At 31.3% G+C, this 18,378-nt stretch overlaps 1 protein-coding gene across 1 annotated transcript; it reads right to left on the minus strand.

Moving 5' to 3' along the window:
- Positions 1-16,768: 16,768 nt before the first annotated feature.
- On the minus strand, positions 16,769-17,586 carry LOC131033804 (peamaclein-like). The gene is made up of 3 exons (XM_057965090.2): positions 17,489-17,586; positions 17,311-17,365; positions 16,769-17,150 (listed from the first exon to the last, which is right to left on the minus strand). Exons 1-3 carry the CDS (start codon positions 17,552-17,554, stop codon positions 16,972-16,974), a joined length of 300 nt encoding a protein of 99 aa, XP_057821073.2. The 5' UTR covers positions 17,555-17,586; the 3' UTR covers positions 16,769-16,971.
- Positions 17,587-18,378: the final 792 nt, after the last annotated feature.

Here is an 18,378-nt window from a genome sequence, read left to right on the forward strand (position 1 = left end):
TTATTAATGTTTTAAAAGTTATAGGTGTTAGAAAGTGAAGGGTTTTTTCAAAATGTTCATCTAAGTGTCAAAGTTGATCAAAAAGTGGGAGCCAGTATTGTGAGTTCACCCTACACACACACACACACACACACACACACACACACACATTGATATACATAACATATATTTACATATAATTATAATGATGCATATGCTGACAGATATGTGTATATATATAAATAGGTGTATATGTATATATATGGGTGTATATGTATATAATTTTATATATATGTATTGATATATATGGATATACATATCTATATATATATGCAAACATTTAGGAAGATATATATGCTTATAGGAATATATATATTTTCATCAATTTGTCAACACATTTGTATAATCATCCATACATTTATACAAATAGTAATCTATAAGTTCTCGAGCATAGCCATTTCTTCTACTCAAATTAAATCCTCTATTCTGGTGGCATATTCAGAGATGATGATGTGACCTTCCTTGTCGCGTGCGCTAGCAATAACTTGTATGTAGCAATCTCAACTAATGCCGGTGGTATTAATTACCTTGATCTTGGAGATCATCTGTCTCCACTTTCCTTGCATCATGACCCTTCATTCTTGCTCCTCTGACACTCTTAAGTGATCAAATCGGTCCTTTACTGAGATAGCTGAGTTGCATTTTACGACGCCTTTCAAAGCATAATTAATATAAAGAATGGATATGTTTATAAAGCAGTCGGTTATCCCAGTATAATCAAGGCTATTTGGTGATCTGAGTGAGTTAAGCTTATTATGGATACTCTGCTGAGGCTAGTGGGGCTCAAGAAACAAATGGCATTTACAGGTGACATCAAAGAAGACAGATTGAAAGGCATTCGGGTCTTCCCAAATGTCCTAGTTATGCGGGCGGTCAAGAAAATACTAGGGGAGGAGTATATTAAGAATGAGGACCGCACTAGGGCCAATTCTGATATAGCGGCAATGTTCTTAGTGGTGGCCTTGCACTTTGAGAGGCATAAGGAGGTGGTAGTGAAATTATTGAGAAGTGTCTTTAAGAAGGAACTGCTGGGTGAACTGGAGAGGGTTGTCTTCAACGTGGATAAGGAGTTAACTGTTCCTAAGCCCCACAACTATGACAGACTCATATGGAAAAGCAATCGAGTGCCAAGATTTCCAATCTTGGAAATTGAAGATGAGGCTGCCTTTGCGGCCTAAAATCCGATAAGGCGGAGGAATTTTTCCTTTCTTATGTGGCTCCTGCATGTCAAAAAATTGCCTTGTAATAGGTGGCTGGCTAACTATCTCGAGGCAGAAGACATTGAAGTAGTCCCTGATGATATGGAGATCCCTTCCGACCCTGCCTCCAGCCCAAATGATCTCCCTGCTAGCTTAGGGATGGTGGAAAGTAAGGTGCGGTCGAGAAGGTGTCGGGCCTCTCTTAAGTCCTAATAATTGATCCCTTACGACATGATAGTTTTTGTGTTTCTTTCTAGTTTACTTTATCATCTCTCATGGCTCTGAATGGCTTCCCTTGATACTTAAAGACTACTTATACTTTTACTTCTGATATAAGTTATACAGACATTTGGCTGCTCAAGTTAATATTTTATTTAGCTTAGATATGTTATTTCTATCTCTAACTCTCTGTTCTTCTTTATTTCACTGTCTACTCTGAAGTGGTTGCATTTTCAGAATTCTGCATAATTTAATAGGTCCCACTTGAGGGTTAAGTGGATAATTTTGTGAATATATAGTTTCTTACAGCTATTTTCAAAATGTGGCTTGTTGCGCTGCGTCATAGCTCATTCCTTTTATACATACATACATACATATACATATGCACATAGATATATACAAATATGTATTTATATGTATAGGCAGAGGTAGGCGGGGATGGCCGCTACTTTCACTAATTCTCTGAGATTGTTTTGAGAGGCCTGGGATTGTGATTCATTTTAAGAACTATCAGACATATCTCATGGTCAATTTATGGCTAATTTTGAATATCATTTTATATGATTATCTTTCCTACTTTTGGTTATGCTTAGTTTTGGTATAAGGGTGAGTAGTTGTTTTAAATATTTCCTAATGACTCACACAGGCTAGTGGGAAGGAAAATGAAATCTCCTGTTAATGAAAATAAAATAGGTTTGAAACTTTTTGTGGTGGAGTGATATGAAATTTCAGCTCTTTAGGGAGGATAGATTTTCCTCTCTTCTCAGGCCCGTGCTATGTTAATATTATGTTTGACTTAATTATATAAAACATGTTAGCCTGGAACTAATGATATACGAGACTGTGTTAATGATCTATTTGACAATCTTGGTAGGGTCAATTTCCATAGTGCTATTGTAACCTGGGTAATCTTTCATCTTGTAGTCAACATTAAAAGGATTTCTTTTTTGTCTCAATATAAAAGATACCATGGTTGTAATAGCAGTAGTGGAAAGTGTTATGCAAGCCATGTTATTTGAAAATTGTTTATTTTTACATATACGGGCTAACAATTCATGAAGTGGTTTGCTGTAGGGCAGTGTTGAGACTACCTTGCAAGTAACAGAGCTAGCAGAAAGTCTGGGTGTCAAGATAAATGAGGAAAGATACTAACGAGAGTGAAGGCAGAATGCTAACAAGAGCAGTCCCATGATGGATGACCATCGCTACAAAATGAGATAAGGGAGAGAAAATCATATGGGCTTGCAGGAGTATGCTGAGTCCAGAAAGAAATATTCAAAAGGTTATGATGTAATTATAACTGTTGTTGAGTTTTAGTCATTATCTAACTGGACTTAATGTCTCGGGCAAGGCCGAAGGTTTTCTCCTCTTTGCTCTTTTCTACCGGAGCCCACACTGAGTGGAGAATGTAATTTTGTTTATAATTTAATATAATATTTTGGCTTCGACCTTTTACCGATGAAAAAAAAGAAAAGACCGAAAAAAGAAAAAGAAGTAACAACTAATTTTTAACATCTCAAAAAATATTAAAATATTTTTTAATTGCTGTTTTATGCGAGAAGGAAAGTCCTTGCGCGATACCCTACACAACATTATGATCCCTCTTTATGGACATCACCTCTTTATATCATTATAAACTCATGCTTATTATTACCCAAACATGTGGGATAAAAGACAAATAAAATAGTTTGAAGTGGCAATGGGAACGACAACATTAAATTCTAAAATGGAAACGAAGGTTTATTGAAAGATGTTGAACCGGGCACATAAGTTGTCAGGTTAGAGTGTGTCAATTAATCCCAACCCCTATTCAAATATGCTCTTAGTTAACCTATGAATAATTAACTAATCATATCTAATTAGAAGTTAAGTATGTGGAGTCCTTTGGGTTAGCATGTTAAGTGGTTTTCTACTTAAACAATTCAAGGTAGGAGGTAAGGTAGTGCATCTATCCTTATTTATACTATAGTATTTTACAATTAAGTGCTAGTGAGTTACACCCCATGATAGTTAGATGCATATAGAGTATCGTGTCATTTTAACTATTTAACTATTAGGATTATAGATGTAGAGTTAGTGTGTCTCAATCCCATTAACCTTGGATAGAGTAAGATATTATGAGTACATATTTAATTTTTTCTATATTTTTGGTATCAAATGTAGCTTCCATTCACTAGATTCCATTTGATTATCTCCCTATGTGGCACTCTACAATGGCCATACACACAAAGAGAAGACCCTTCGATAATAAAAATGGATGATAAGGGTGCACTTAATACATTGTGGTTAGAAGAAAAATACTTCCACCATGCCCCATCCCTTCTTTAACATCAACAATCACTTGGTCGGTGTCATCATTTATTATTATTATGTTAGAATTCCTACCACTCCCGATATATGAATGCATGCTTATTTGATATCATTTTTTCTATTATGTATTATTACTATGTTACAATCCCACCACCCCTAAGGTGTGAATGTATGCTTATTTAGTATCATTTGTTCCAATGTGTATAGAACGAAATTCAAAATTTCATGCTACGTCTTAAATAGTTTTACTATTAATATGTATTTATTGAATGTTATCATTATTAATGCCAATTATTCTAGTTATGCGAGATATTTGTGTATCTTGAAATATTGGTTGTATAAGAATTATCAGTAGGTTATATTATGAGTATGACAATAGTGAATACAATTATTATTATTGTATTGCAATAGTAAAAATTATGCTTTTATATATTCTCGTAGATAACTAATTGATGTTAATTAGACAATTAGAATATAAAAATGTAAAAAAATTGTTAATGCATTTATTGGAATAAATTTATATAAATCACACAACCGAGATTGTATATACATATACATATATACTTTAATTAAAAGATATTTATTGAGTTCACAATAAATGAAACACTATTTTAGTAGATAAGACCATCCTTATGAAAGGAATCAGTAACCTTGTTTATTATTCTTAGTAAGAAAAATAATTGTAAGAAGATCATTTATCCTACTTAGAAATGTGTAATGACAGACCCATATTTGTTTTAGCTCCTTCCATAACAATACTAAACCAGGAGAAATACAAGAATACGTTTGATTCATGGGCACTTGGATGTGCCCTTGGAGTTCTTTCTGTCTCTGTAACATGGGCATTCATCCTTATTCCCGTAATGCCCGCTTGGAACACAGTTGCACATTTTACAGCAATCCTTGCAGAACTTCAAGCACCTCTTCAGCCAAGCATACTCACACCTGAAATTACATTTGTCCTCGCACTCTGTAAGCATCAAAGATGTTAGAAACCAAATTTTCACCTTGTATGCAGTTATGAAACATCTTTCTGAAAACATATAGTGGTTTTTTGTTATCAGCCTTGTATGAATCTATCATCAGGATAAGGAATATTCTCTTTCATATTTTACAAGCTGCAATACTACGTACTGGCTGGTTTGGAACAAAAAGAAACGGAAGTAGAACTTTTACCTTTTTCAGTTAGTTTTGGTGCAGGAGTAATCGCAGGGCTCAAATCTACATCATCTGCTGCTGCACTCTTTGTGTTTTACAACGATAGAAACAAATATGTTAGTCTAATAATATCTCTACTTGTGAAAAAGAGAAAAATATTGGTGTGGAAGAAGCAAAGCAAAGCAAAGAAAAGAAATGAAAGAGAATACAGACTTGAAATGAAAGAGCGAGAAAAAGAGCCAACAAGAGGCAAAGGCATATTGCTTTCTTCATCTCCATTATTGCAAAATGAGAATTCCTTTTTTCTGGATTCTTTTGATTTGTTGGGTTTCTTAGGTATTTATAGGGTTTCTGAGGTCTCAGATTTTTGAATGATGGAGCGAGATTATTTTAGGCAAAGCTGAGGAAGTTTCATTTGATGTATAGTTAAATAAAATGCTCATGACCGCCCATCTCTCTAGATTTTGAGTTGTCATACAGTTGGAAGTTGGAAGGTGTGCAGAGCGATTAAAGTAGAGATTTTTCATTTGATTGCTTCACCAGTGACGTATTTTCCATTCATTTGGTGAAGTCTTCAGGGTAAAGGAAATGCTTCACTTTTATGGAATATTAACTACTTACCTAGGGAGGCTTATGCGGTGATGTCTTCTACGGATTGTTTGACTTTTGCTGCCATGGCCCAATTGCTTCCTGGCTATCAATTATTTAATTATTACACACTTGTTGGAGAACAACCCCATATATGTAGGAATTTTTCATCTAAACAATTATGTCAAAAACGAAGTGAGCACATCTCCATTCAGTGGAGATAAATATTAATCATATTTCATTTGCATAAATATTAATCATATTTTCTATGATTTTTATTCTTAAAATAAAATTTAATTGGCTAGAAAAGAGAGTTAGAAATCAATCAACCATCTCTATTTCCTTGTACCTCCCTTTGGTTCAAGTGCTAGTATATTTTATGTTAAATGAATTTTTATAATTTAAATTATTAAATTTTATTAATGAGTTGAATTTGTAGATGTAGATTTTATTTATTTATTTATTTGAGTTTAAGTTGACCATCTTCTAATTAGCTATTATATGTCAACTTTTATATCAAAAGATTTAAATTATGCACCTAAGATAAGTATAAAAGGATTTCACCTCTAGAACATTTAATTATTTGGAAAACCCCCCACCATATCTATCTCTCATAATGGATCATAAAAATCTAGCTACTGCAGTAGGTCATTCCATCATTTTGCTTCACATTCAATTACATCAAGTCTTAATGTCAATTACCAAGCAAATTTATAGCCACACCAACATCGCTTGCATTGTTGTTTGTTTTCTTCAAAAGTTTTTGAAAATCCTTAAATTGGTTCCAAATGCTTATCATTTGAAGATCTTGTTAATTTTAATCTTTAGTTAAAGGACCCCAAAATTTATAAAGGGGTTGGTTGTGTAAGGACCTTCGATTGAGGGTAGCTATGTGGCAATTAGTTCCCTCCAAACCATAATTTAACTTTTTTATTTAAGACAAAAATCATTGATTCAAACCATATTTTCAAGAATGAAATAAATTTCTCATCATAACATTTTTCATGAATATAATCCTCTAAGTAAGCTAAATCTATAAAAAATCAGTTATAATGTATTTTATTTAATCATTTAATATTTATTTTTTATTTTTGAATCAACATCAGTTTATTACAATAAATAAACACTTGTTATTTTACAAACATGAAAAAGTAGAAAATTGTGATTTTTTTTTTATCATCTATATTGATGTCCTCATTTCAAAAATAATAAAAGTAAATTTTTAAAAATTAATCTCAATTAAAAAATTAATAATAAATAAAATCTACAACAAAAATTATAAAAAATATGTATCATTGATATTAATTTTAATTGTCTATATTTAAGACATTGTGAAAATATTTGATTTCTACTTCAACGTTATATAGGTAAATATTGTCCACTTCAAACTATAACTTTGGGGTACCCATTTAGTAACAATAATTTATTCTTGTTTTATTTTTAATTAGGTGGACAAATTGTATCCCAACTCTTTAACTAAGATAAATAATTGAGTTAAATACACATTTAATTCATTAATTTAGATATTTATGTAATTTTTATTTTTTTTTTATTGTTAATGGGCCGAAGCCCGATAAGGTGTGCATACCCTACCCCCTTGTGGGATTTGAACTTGTGACCTCTCTTTCAAGAGTACAAGTTCTCCACCACTAGGCCAACTTAGGTTGTATGATATTTATGTAATATTAGTTTTAATATCTTAGATTAAATAAGTGAAAATAATATATAAATCATTTTAGGATTGTATCGTGAGATTTTGAACTTGCTTGTATCTTTAGTTTTCACATTTAATATTTTTTATTTCACATTTATTATTAAATATTGGATGGATTTGGATTCGCCCTTGTGCAATGTGCTTTATCACTCTATATTAAGGATTTATCATTCATTATTTCAAATTTCTTTGATTTCTACCCACACATTTGTGTATAGTTCACAATTTGGTTCTAGGTTATAGCTCTAGGTCATATCTATACACACAAAATTGAAGCACAAACCTTTATATCTCAAATTTAAAATTTGAATACTTAAAAATATTTTCACTCGACATGTGAGTCAATTTAGTGCATATTAGTATATATTTATGTGCTATGACTTTGTATTTAATGTCATTCATCATTAATTTTGAAATAATGTAAGGATCACCTAGGAGTCACTAGAAGAGCATCTAAATGAGAGTATTACAATGGATATAGAGTTGTAATTTCATCATCAACTTAGGTATACTACATATTTTCTTTTTGTCTTCAATCATATTTCTAAAGCTACTCAATTGATTTACGTAGGTGTAATGACTAATTCATACAATTTTGTAAATATTATTAGATCTAAGTATACATAGAAAATATAGCATCATATACATTGAAATAACCTTCACATAATTTTTATGTTAAAGATATTGTATCTTGAGATTTTGAGATTTCTTGTATTTTTAGTTTTCCCATGTACATTTAAGGTCATTCATCACTTATTTTGAAATCATGCAAGGATCACCCAAGGGTCACTAGAAGAGCATTTAAATGAGAGTATCATAGTAGAACAATAGAATTAAATGATAATTGCATCTTTAGCTTAGCTATACTATATGCTTGCTTGTTGTCTTCAATCATTTTTCGAAAGCTACTTAATCAATATACCTAGGTGTAATGACCAAATCATGTTATTTTCTAAATATTATTAGATCTAAAGTATACATAGAAAATATAACATCAAATACATTGAAATTACCTACATCTATTTTTTATATTAAATATTTTATGATATAATAATAATTTTACAATAAACTATGCTATAGGAGCACTCAATATTTACATCAAGAATTCATTACTAGATTGGAAAGCATTTGAAGTTCAAAGAAAGGGGGATTAATTTTTTTAAAAACTAATGTAAATTTTTTTTTTAATTTTTATTTTATTTATCTCATTCAAAATAAAATAATTACAAATAACCCCCTAAAATTCTTGTATGACAATAAAAATATCCTTTTGGAAACCTCCTAAATTTTTTAAGTAGCCTAGGAGATTACTATTATATCTATATACTAATTATTAGGTAAACCAAGTCATTGATTTAATATAGAAAAATGTATAAATAAATCCTAACTACCCTAGAAAGTATAGAACCTGAAAAATTGTAAGATGTAATTTGAAATGATAATAAAACATGCATAAAAGGAATATGTGCACCTAGAATATATGAATCTTATCTTTGAAAATTAAATTGGAAGGACTAACACTTGATCTAATGAAATTTTGAGCATGGAGATAAATTGGTAATTTTAGTTGTGAATGGAGGGCACTATAATATTGCATAGGGGATCTATTACTACTTGGTATGGGCAATACAAAAATTTAGGGTCATTTATTTCCTATCATTTATGGCTTCTAATACTCCTTGATCACCTTCAATCCACGGTCCTTGGGCAAGTGCAAGGTAATGGGTCACAAATTGGCGAAAGTCTGCATGTTGGAAAACACACTCGTAGAAATGAGGTCCCATTTTTGCTTCAGACCCCCGAGGCAAAAGGTAACGGGGGTCCTGAGGTGAAACTAAACGGGCCCCCATTTTGTTCTTAAACGGGGGCCCATTTTTACCGATTTTACCCCTTTTTTCCAGGGCACATTTTGTCATTTTCACCTGCAACTGAAGTGAGAAAAGGGGATAAAAAATAGGCCCCCATCTTGTGGACTCCATTTAAAGCCTCCACCATTATCCCAGGTACACATTCGATCATCCATTTTCACATTTTGTAATTTTCTTGTATATTTTTCCTATTTTTTGAGTATTATTTAAGTTTTTTTTAAATTAGCCTATAAGTAAATTTGTTTTTACATTTGTAAATTCTTAATTTTGATCTGAAATATTCTTCAACAGTTAACCCTAAACCCTAAACCAAAATCAACAAATTTACAAATCAAAACCAAATCTAGATAGTTAACAAAACAAAATATCAAATTTACAAGCTACAAGATATCTCACAAACATCAAAACCAAAACCAAATCAAAACAAAACTGAAAGTAAATGGAAATCAAAAGCAAAACCAAATTGAAACTAAATGGAAATCAAAACCAAAACCAAAACCAAATCCAAACCAAACCGAAACTAAATGGATGTATCAAAACCAAAACCAAAACCAAATATTCATTAAGAATTAGCCATTGACATAGTCAAATTATTATAGATTTGATAACTATTTTCTTATTATTCCATGACATGACATAATAGGACCAATTATGGACCTATTATGGCATTTCATGGCATAATAGGACATATTATGCCATCATGCCATATTAAGGCATGTCATGGCATAATAGGAATATGGTAGGACATGGCATAATAGGACACATTATGCCATGATGGAAAATTATGTTCCTATTATGTCATGTCATGGCATAATAGGACACATTATGTCATGATGGCATAATATGTCCTATTATGCCATGACATTTCATAATAGGTCCATAGTTGGTCATGTCATACCATGACATGGCATAATAGAACCTATAATGCCATCATGGCATAATAGGTCCTATTATTCCATGACATGCCATAATAGGTCCTTTTATGCCATGAAATGGCACAATAGGTTTGTTTATGCCATGGCATGACATAAAGGTCCTATTATGGTCCTATTATGCTATGTCATGGTATGATAGGACCAATTATGGACCTATTATGCCATTATCAAAAATATTGCATGTTGCACCATGTTGTCTCAAAAATGTAATCCTGGCATCAAAAACCATACTAGAACTATCAAGATCTTTCCATTAAGATATGTTAGTTTTCTCACCAATCACATCACCATCTACATGCAAGATAGTCAATGAATTCATGAAATCCATAGTGAAAATTACTAAGACATCAAGAGACTTTACTTGTAGTAAGATTTGATCCACTATAGTAAATTTAAATTCATCTTTCAATATTGAATTTGTGAGACTTGGGTTAAATGTTTCTAGGAATTATTTTTTTAGGTATTGGGCCTTTCAACCAATAAACGAAAAAAAATTAACCACTTCTAGCAATCCACCATTCCAATTCTTTAAATTGAACATATGTACCAAAATTATACTTAATCCTCATTAGGCAATACAAAAGTTACCACTATTAGTTATTGGTACCTTTCTAGTGCCTTGGATCATTTTTAGGTGACTATGTGGCCTTTTGGGCTATTCTAGTGGGTTATGGGAAGTTAAAAAAATAGGAGAGATACATTTTAAATTTCATGGATTAGACAAAATCCATAATTAAAACCACAATTTGATCTAATGGACATTGGGGTAACTAAAAATTCATTTTAGAAGAGGGAAATCCAAATGTATAACCTTAAATAATTAACATTACTCTTCAAATTTTAGATATCAAATTTTAGGCTTAGGTTTATGCCATGTCATGGCATAAAAGTTCTATTATGGTCCTATTATGCCATGACATTGCATAATAGGTCCATAGTTTTTCCTTTTATATCATGTCATGGCATAATAGGACCTATTATGCCATGATGGCATAATAAGTCCTATTATGCCATGATATTGCATAATAGTCCACCTATTATGCCATCATGGCATAATAGGTCCATAATAGGACCTATTAAGCCATGACATGACATGATTTTCTCGAATTGCCAACTTCATCATCTAATTCATCTCCAACACTGAAGTACTAATTCAACATTTTTACTTAGTATGATAGGACCAATTATGGACCTATTATGCAATGTCATGGCATAATAGGACCTATTATGTCATGACCGCATAATAAGTCCTATCATGCCATGACATTTCATAATAGTCCACCATCATGGCATAATAGGTCCTATTATGCCATGACATGACATGATTTTCTTGAATTGCCATCTTCATCATCTAATTCATCTCCAACACTGAAGTACTAATTCAACATGTTTACTTAGTATGATACGAACAATTATGGACCTATTATGCCATGACAACATAATAAGTCCTATTATGGCATGCCATTGCATAATAGTTGGCATAATAGGTCCATAATAGGACCTATTAAGCCATGACATGACAAGATTTTCTCGAATTGCCAACTTCATCATCTAATTCATCTCCAACACTGAAGTGCTAATTCAACATGTTTACTTAGTAAATGATCACTTAAGAGGTTACCATCTAATATATTAGTACTATTCCAACACAAAGTACTAATTCAACATGTTTACCAGCATTGTGACTAATTATTTATTATATAAATTACTTTATATATGTTGATCTTATTTTACTTTTTTTACAAGTTCATGCATGGAATATTTTATATTGATTTTAATAGTTGATGCATTTTACAAGAAATGAATGATTAAATTGAATATATAATAGATTTATGAAGTTTCAATGAAAGTTTGTATTAAGTTTTGTGCGCAAATTTTATATTTAAAGATTCAATAGTTTGTACATGTATATTTTTTTAAGTTCAATATTATATTATATTTCATGTGTATCTCATTCAATAACATAGAAATGTTACTATTTATAAATGTTTTTTTTAAAAACTAAAATAGATTCTTCTTTGACATAGAGTTGTATATAATTCATTTATATCTTTATATATGCAGGAGCTCTTTGTTATGATGGATGTTTTTGACATAGATGAATTGTTAGGTGAGAATCCCCCACTGCAACCCCCTCCTCCTCCACCTCCACCTCCACCTCCAATTGTTATGATTTGTCTCCAAGAAACTAACCCATTAAGATTATCTAGCACATTGCTATCAATAGTAAACAAATTACATTCATTTATTTCAGAGAGGGTGGTGTAATATTTTCAATTTTTATTTCTTTTCGTATCGGTGTATTAAATTTATATCCAGCTTCATTTAAATCAGCAATTTGATTGGCATTATAGTCTTGGGGATTTAAAATCATACCAGGATTCACATCCACATGAACATTTGCATCAACAATCATACCCGTGTTTGGTTCTACATTTCTTGCGTCCATCATGATCTCTTCAATGGTCTCATCTACAACAGGCACTGAACTAGATGCTTCAGTGTTATTCAATTGTCATTGTTGTGATCTTCGATCTCTTTAGTGTTTTCCCTCCTTCTCTCTTTGTGCTTGAATTTCATCCACTATCATTGTCTTACTTTGTTTCTTTTGACGTTGCTTAGAACCCATCTTTACAAACTCCTCTTCAAAAAATAATATTTCTTTTTACCAAGTTCTTTTGTAATTTGTGTAAAAAAGATAAAAAAGTAGTGCCAAATGCTATAAAAAAATGTTTGTCAGTATGGATTCAAATGATAATCTGGTAAATTGATGCAATTTGTCCTTTTCTTTTTACAATAACGGTAATTTAGGAACGGGCCCCCATTTTGAACGATAACGGTAATTAAGGAACGGGCCTCCATTTTATAAAATGGGGGCCCGTTCCTAAAACCAATGGTAACAGTAATAACAGTAATTTAGGAACGGTAACGGTAATTAAGGAATGACCCCCCGTTCTGACAATAACGGTAATTTAGGAACGGGGGCCCGTTCCTAAAACCAACGGTTAAAAAAAGCAACGGGCCCCCGTTTTCAAAACAGGGGCCCGTTCTGTGGAAATTGATTCCACAGCCCACCACTTGCCTTGGGATTAGGTCTGGGATAGGCCTGGGATAGCCACACCTGAGACATGGACCTGCAAATTCAAATCTCCATGAACGAACTCACAAATATGAACTTCTAAAATAGTTTACGTGCCTCTAATTAGAGAATTTTTATACAAAATTAAAACCCATTTCAGATTATACTGTCTATATTCTAAATATGTTAATTTACTAAAAAATCAATTATTAAACTATTTTTCATTTAATTTATACTAAATCGGGTCCATAAACTTGAAATATTAACTAATTTTGTTAAATTAATAACTTTTTTTATTTTAATGAATTTTGAAAAAAAAATTATATGTCATCAATCTACACAAAATTATTTCCTATTTAAAAAAAAAAAAAAAAAAAGTTAATTTTATGTCAAATAATGTGGGTCGTACACGTCAAATTTTTAAAAAGATAATTACGGTCATTAAAAAATTAATTGAAAAAATATATTTTAAAAAAAATACAAAAAAATATGCTCATCAATCTTCAGTGTGTTACAAACCATTTCCCAAAATGGTTTGAGAAACTAATTTTAATTGTGTCAAAAAGTGTGGGTTGTACACATGCATGGTATGGTCCTGAAACAGACATTTTTTAAAACGTAGTTTTTAGAACTCCATTCAAAAAGTTATTTTTTATCATGTGGGTATTAAAATAAATTACATATTTGGAAAGTAGACTCAGAGGGATATCTTTTATATTACTGACTTTTTCCAAGATTCAATCTCCAAGTGTTTCAAAATTTAAGCTCAAATGAGACAAAATCTAAAAATCAGGGAAAACAGTTCCACTTTTTGGCCAAAAAGTGGACTCAGCTTCTTGCACTGACCCTTATAATAATCACATATTATATATTCAAGTCTAATTTAAAGTATGAGAAATTATAAATTGAATTTAAGTACAAGTAGTAGAATAGTCTATTGTAAGGAATACTTTTATATTTACTCCCCTATTTGGTTTTGATGATCTCTTGAGGCTTGGGCCTTTGAAAGGGCAGTCAGGAAGTTTCACAGGTATGTGAATCTTGTGCGACCTATGGAACGACCTCTCAAATTTTAGAAGTCGGTTGTTCACTCTTTAGACAAGGGGTTTGGAAAGGAAAAGAATGACTAAAGGCCAAACCGAAACATCCTAAATAAATGAAAAGGAAAATTCAATGAATGCAGAGCTTTTAGAAGACTTTAAAATATTTATAGGGAACATTCTACAAAAGCTACTTATTTTGTGGATTAGGCACATTATGACATGGACTCTTCATTTCAGATGAGAATAGAACACACAAAGTGACATAGACATAAGGTGTCATATTCAAACCCCAGTTCTGATAGAGTATTCGTAAAGGCCAAGCAAAGTTGATAACTCAAATATTCTAGGGACAATCCTTTTGTATTTTTAGTGAGGATGGTATAATACATGAGTGAGTAGATATAATACATGACCCATACTTCAAGGAACTAGAAGAACACAAATTGAATAACAGCTACACATTTACTTATTGCACATAGTATTATCCATAATAACACCAAAGATATCAAAGACACAATTTGTCATTCATAAAAATAATACTAACCTTGAAACGCAAATAACAATTTACATAGAAAATAAGGTTAGACTATTTCCTTCCTCTTCTAAAATACCATTTGAGAGATATCTTAAAGAGCCTAAAAGCTTTGTGTTCATGGAAGCTTGGAATTCATTGTCCAAAAGCTGAGAAGATGAGATCCGATCATAGAATCTTATATCTTCCCCACAAATATACGACCTTTTACCAAATCATTGTATATGTATTATTTATTAGCAGTTTATAATGTAATGGTACTTTATGTTATGCTAAGTTAGTCTATTTTATAAGATGCAATTAGTAGTTTATAATGTAATGGTACTATATGCTTTAAACAGTCTACTACATTTTGTGTAAACTTCATAGCTAGTATTTGGTTAGGCTGAGACATTAGTGAGTTATGTATTGTTGATTTTGTAATGATTTCATACTATATTTCTAATACAAAAAGCTAAGTAATTTTTTAACCTTGCAAGTCCTCAATTTATGAATTTTCTTGTGATATTTCAATATGAATTGCAATAGAGAGATAGAGAATTCCACGTAGAGAGAATGACTATAGTAGATGTTGCTAATATAAAGGAGTAGGTTTTGTTTTGTAGATAGTAAATTTTCTAACTAATATTGTATAAAGAGTTTAAAAACTTATCACAATTGTGGATATTGTAAGTTTAAGAATTAAAACATTCTAAATGAATATATGTTATTTCTAATTTTGTGTGATTTAACTATATGGTTGGGTTGCTTGGTGAGTGACTGTAACCTCAACTACATCAAAACTTAACTTTTCTATATGGAATCTATCCAATTCCATACTATAGATAAAATTAGAATTACACTATAATTTGTCAACCATCAATTATCAATACCAAGAACAAGCTAACACAAGTTAGGCCACTAATTATAATCCTTATCTATTGGTCATCCTTTTCCTACCTTTAATAAGGGAAACCCATCCCTAACCTAAGGCATTTTTACAAATCATGTGAATGTCTTGTAGACCCCACCTCATGAAAATATTTTATCCTCAAAAACTTCATGATCCAAATCATCCCAACTCTTTAGGGACTTTATCCAAGGTTTATTCACAAAGAAAACATATACCACAAATAAATAAATAAATCTTCCATCTTACAATAATGCTAATCCCATGTCATGTTTGAATATCCCATTTAGAATATGCTCATTCATCCAAAATATATCAAATCCATTAATTTTACCATCCATAAATGTAAAAAAAAATCCCTTTCCCACCCATGTACACAACTCAAAGAGTCCTTTCATCCACAAAATTATAATAACATGAAATACCAATCCTCTCTTATATCATCCAAACCAATCCATATATATGTTAAGAGTGTATTTCCATCAATGATACATTTAAATTTTAAATCTTTATGATAGATATAATCATCATCATTATTATTTTTCAATAATAATTTATGTTTTTATCAAACTAGTTGATGTTTATTTCTAGACTATCACATTGTTAAAAGATTACAAATTTGGTAGTACATTTATGTGAATAAATTTGTGTGAAGCTAACAGCCCTAAAATAAGGATTGTGATATGCATTCATCCTAATTAAAGGATGTGATTTAAAGTTATTGTTTCAACTATAACACATTTTTTCCATTTTTAAATTTATCTTGAATTCTTTTTTTAAATATCTAACACTAGTTTAAAAATCTTAAACAAAACATCTAATAATTGGACAAGGCACTATCGTTTAAATTATTTCAAATTATTGAAATTTATTAGATTTTTTATACAAGCTTGTGATCTAGTGGTACATATTACTCTTGTTGTCAATGTAAAGGGACTTATAAATCTTCATTGTCTTGTTTTTTTTAAAGATAATTATGACAATTTGAAAATCTTTCATAATCTATTTAATCACATTATTTAATATATTTTAATTATTACTCTTGTTGTCAATGTAAAGGGGCTTATAAATCTTCATTGTCTTGTTTTTTTTAAAGATAATTATGACAATTTGAAAATCTTTCATAATCTATTTAATCACATTATTTAATATATTTTAATTCTTTTAAAAATTCAAAAATTGAAATAAACCAATCTTATTTTTCCTCGAGGAAACTCTTATTGAGATGCCCAATAATGAGCAGAGACTAGAAATAAACAATAGGTATTAAATGTCTGTTTAGTAGCAGACAATACATATGAATCTGCTTGGAAATGTCTAATGACAGATCCACATAATTTATTTTAGCATCTTCCATAACAACACTAAACCAGAAGAAATAAAAAGAGCAAGTTTCACTCATGGACATTTGGGTTTGCCTCTGTGGTTCTTCCTGTCTCTGTAACATGGGCATTCATCCTTATTACCATAATGCCCACTTGGAACACAGTTGCACTTCGTACAGCAATCGTTGCAGTACTTTAAGCAACGTTTTAGACGAGCATACTCGCACCTGACATTGCATTTATCCTTGCACTCTGTAAACACCAACAATCAAGTTTTCATACTCCATTAAACATCTTTCTCAAAATATGTAAAATCGTGATGGGTAAAATTCTCTTTCAGAATTTACAAGCAATAGTACGTGCTGGCTGGTTTGAAACCCTAAACAAAAAAGAAACAGATGAGAAAACTTACCTTTTTCAGTTAGTTTTGGTGGAGGGGCCATCGCTGGGCCAACCGTTGCTGCAGTCTGTGTGTATAACAACGATATAAGCAAATATGTTAGTGTAATAATATCATTACATGTGAAAAAGAAGAAAATCTTGGTGTGGAAGAAGCAAAGAAAAGAAATGAAGTGGAATGGAATACAGACTTGTAATGGAAGAGCGAGAAAAAGAGCCAACAAGAGGCAGAGGCATATTGCTTTCTTCATCTCCATTATTATTGCAGAAACAGAATTGCTTGTTAATATTTGTTGGGTTTCCTATGTATTTATAGGGTCTTGAGGGCTGTATTAAAGTTTTGCATTATGTGGCGAGATTATGTTAGGCAAAACTGGGCAAGTTTCATTTGATGTAAATTCGATTGAGGGGGGAAATACTCGTGGCTGCCCATCTGTCTGGATTTTGAGCTGTCATGCAATTGGAATGTGTGCAGAGATATTAAGATACAGAAGTTACAAGATTTTTCATTCATTGCTGCCCTTCATTAGTGGCGTATTGAAGTTTGAAACCTTTTTAGGTAGTGGAGTAGTTAAACCTTTTGGGTGAATTGAGTGAAATTATGGAGTGTGGTTTACATAGACAGGGTCATATAGTGATTGTTTTGACTTTTTTTCACATGGCTCACGGCGCTTGCTACCTATCAATTACTCAATTATTAAACACTAGTTGAAGAATAAGACTATACATTTTTCAAAGTCTCCACATTCAATTGCATTAATGTGTGGTTGACCTTTTTCGCATGGCTCAAGGTGGTTGGTGCTTTACTGATTATATATATATCAATTCTAATATCAAATCTTTCTTTAAATTGTATATATAATACGTGTATAAAATTTTATCTTTAGGTCATTTGTTTCAATAAGCGGTTATCTATTATTCACAAGCATCTAAGATCTATTCAGTGTTCAGACAAACTTAGGTATTCTCTCAAAAGATCATTCATTGGTCATTATTCGACCTTCTACCTCAACTTCTGCATAAAAATGTGGTAAAATCTAAGTAGCTATTGCATTAGGTCACTTCATCCTTTTGTATTGCA

This window comes from Cryptomeria japonica, chromosome 3, assembly GCF_030272615.1.
Source record: "Cryptomeria japonica chromosome 3, Sugi_1.0, whole genome shotgun sequence".
NCBI lineage: Eukaryota > Viridiplantae > Streptophyta > Pinopsida > Cupressales > Cupressaceae > Cryptomeria > Cryptomeria japonica.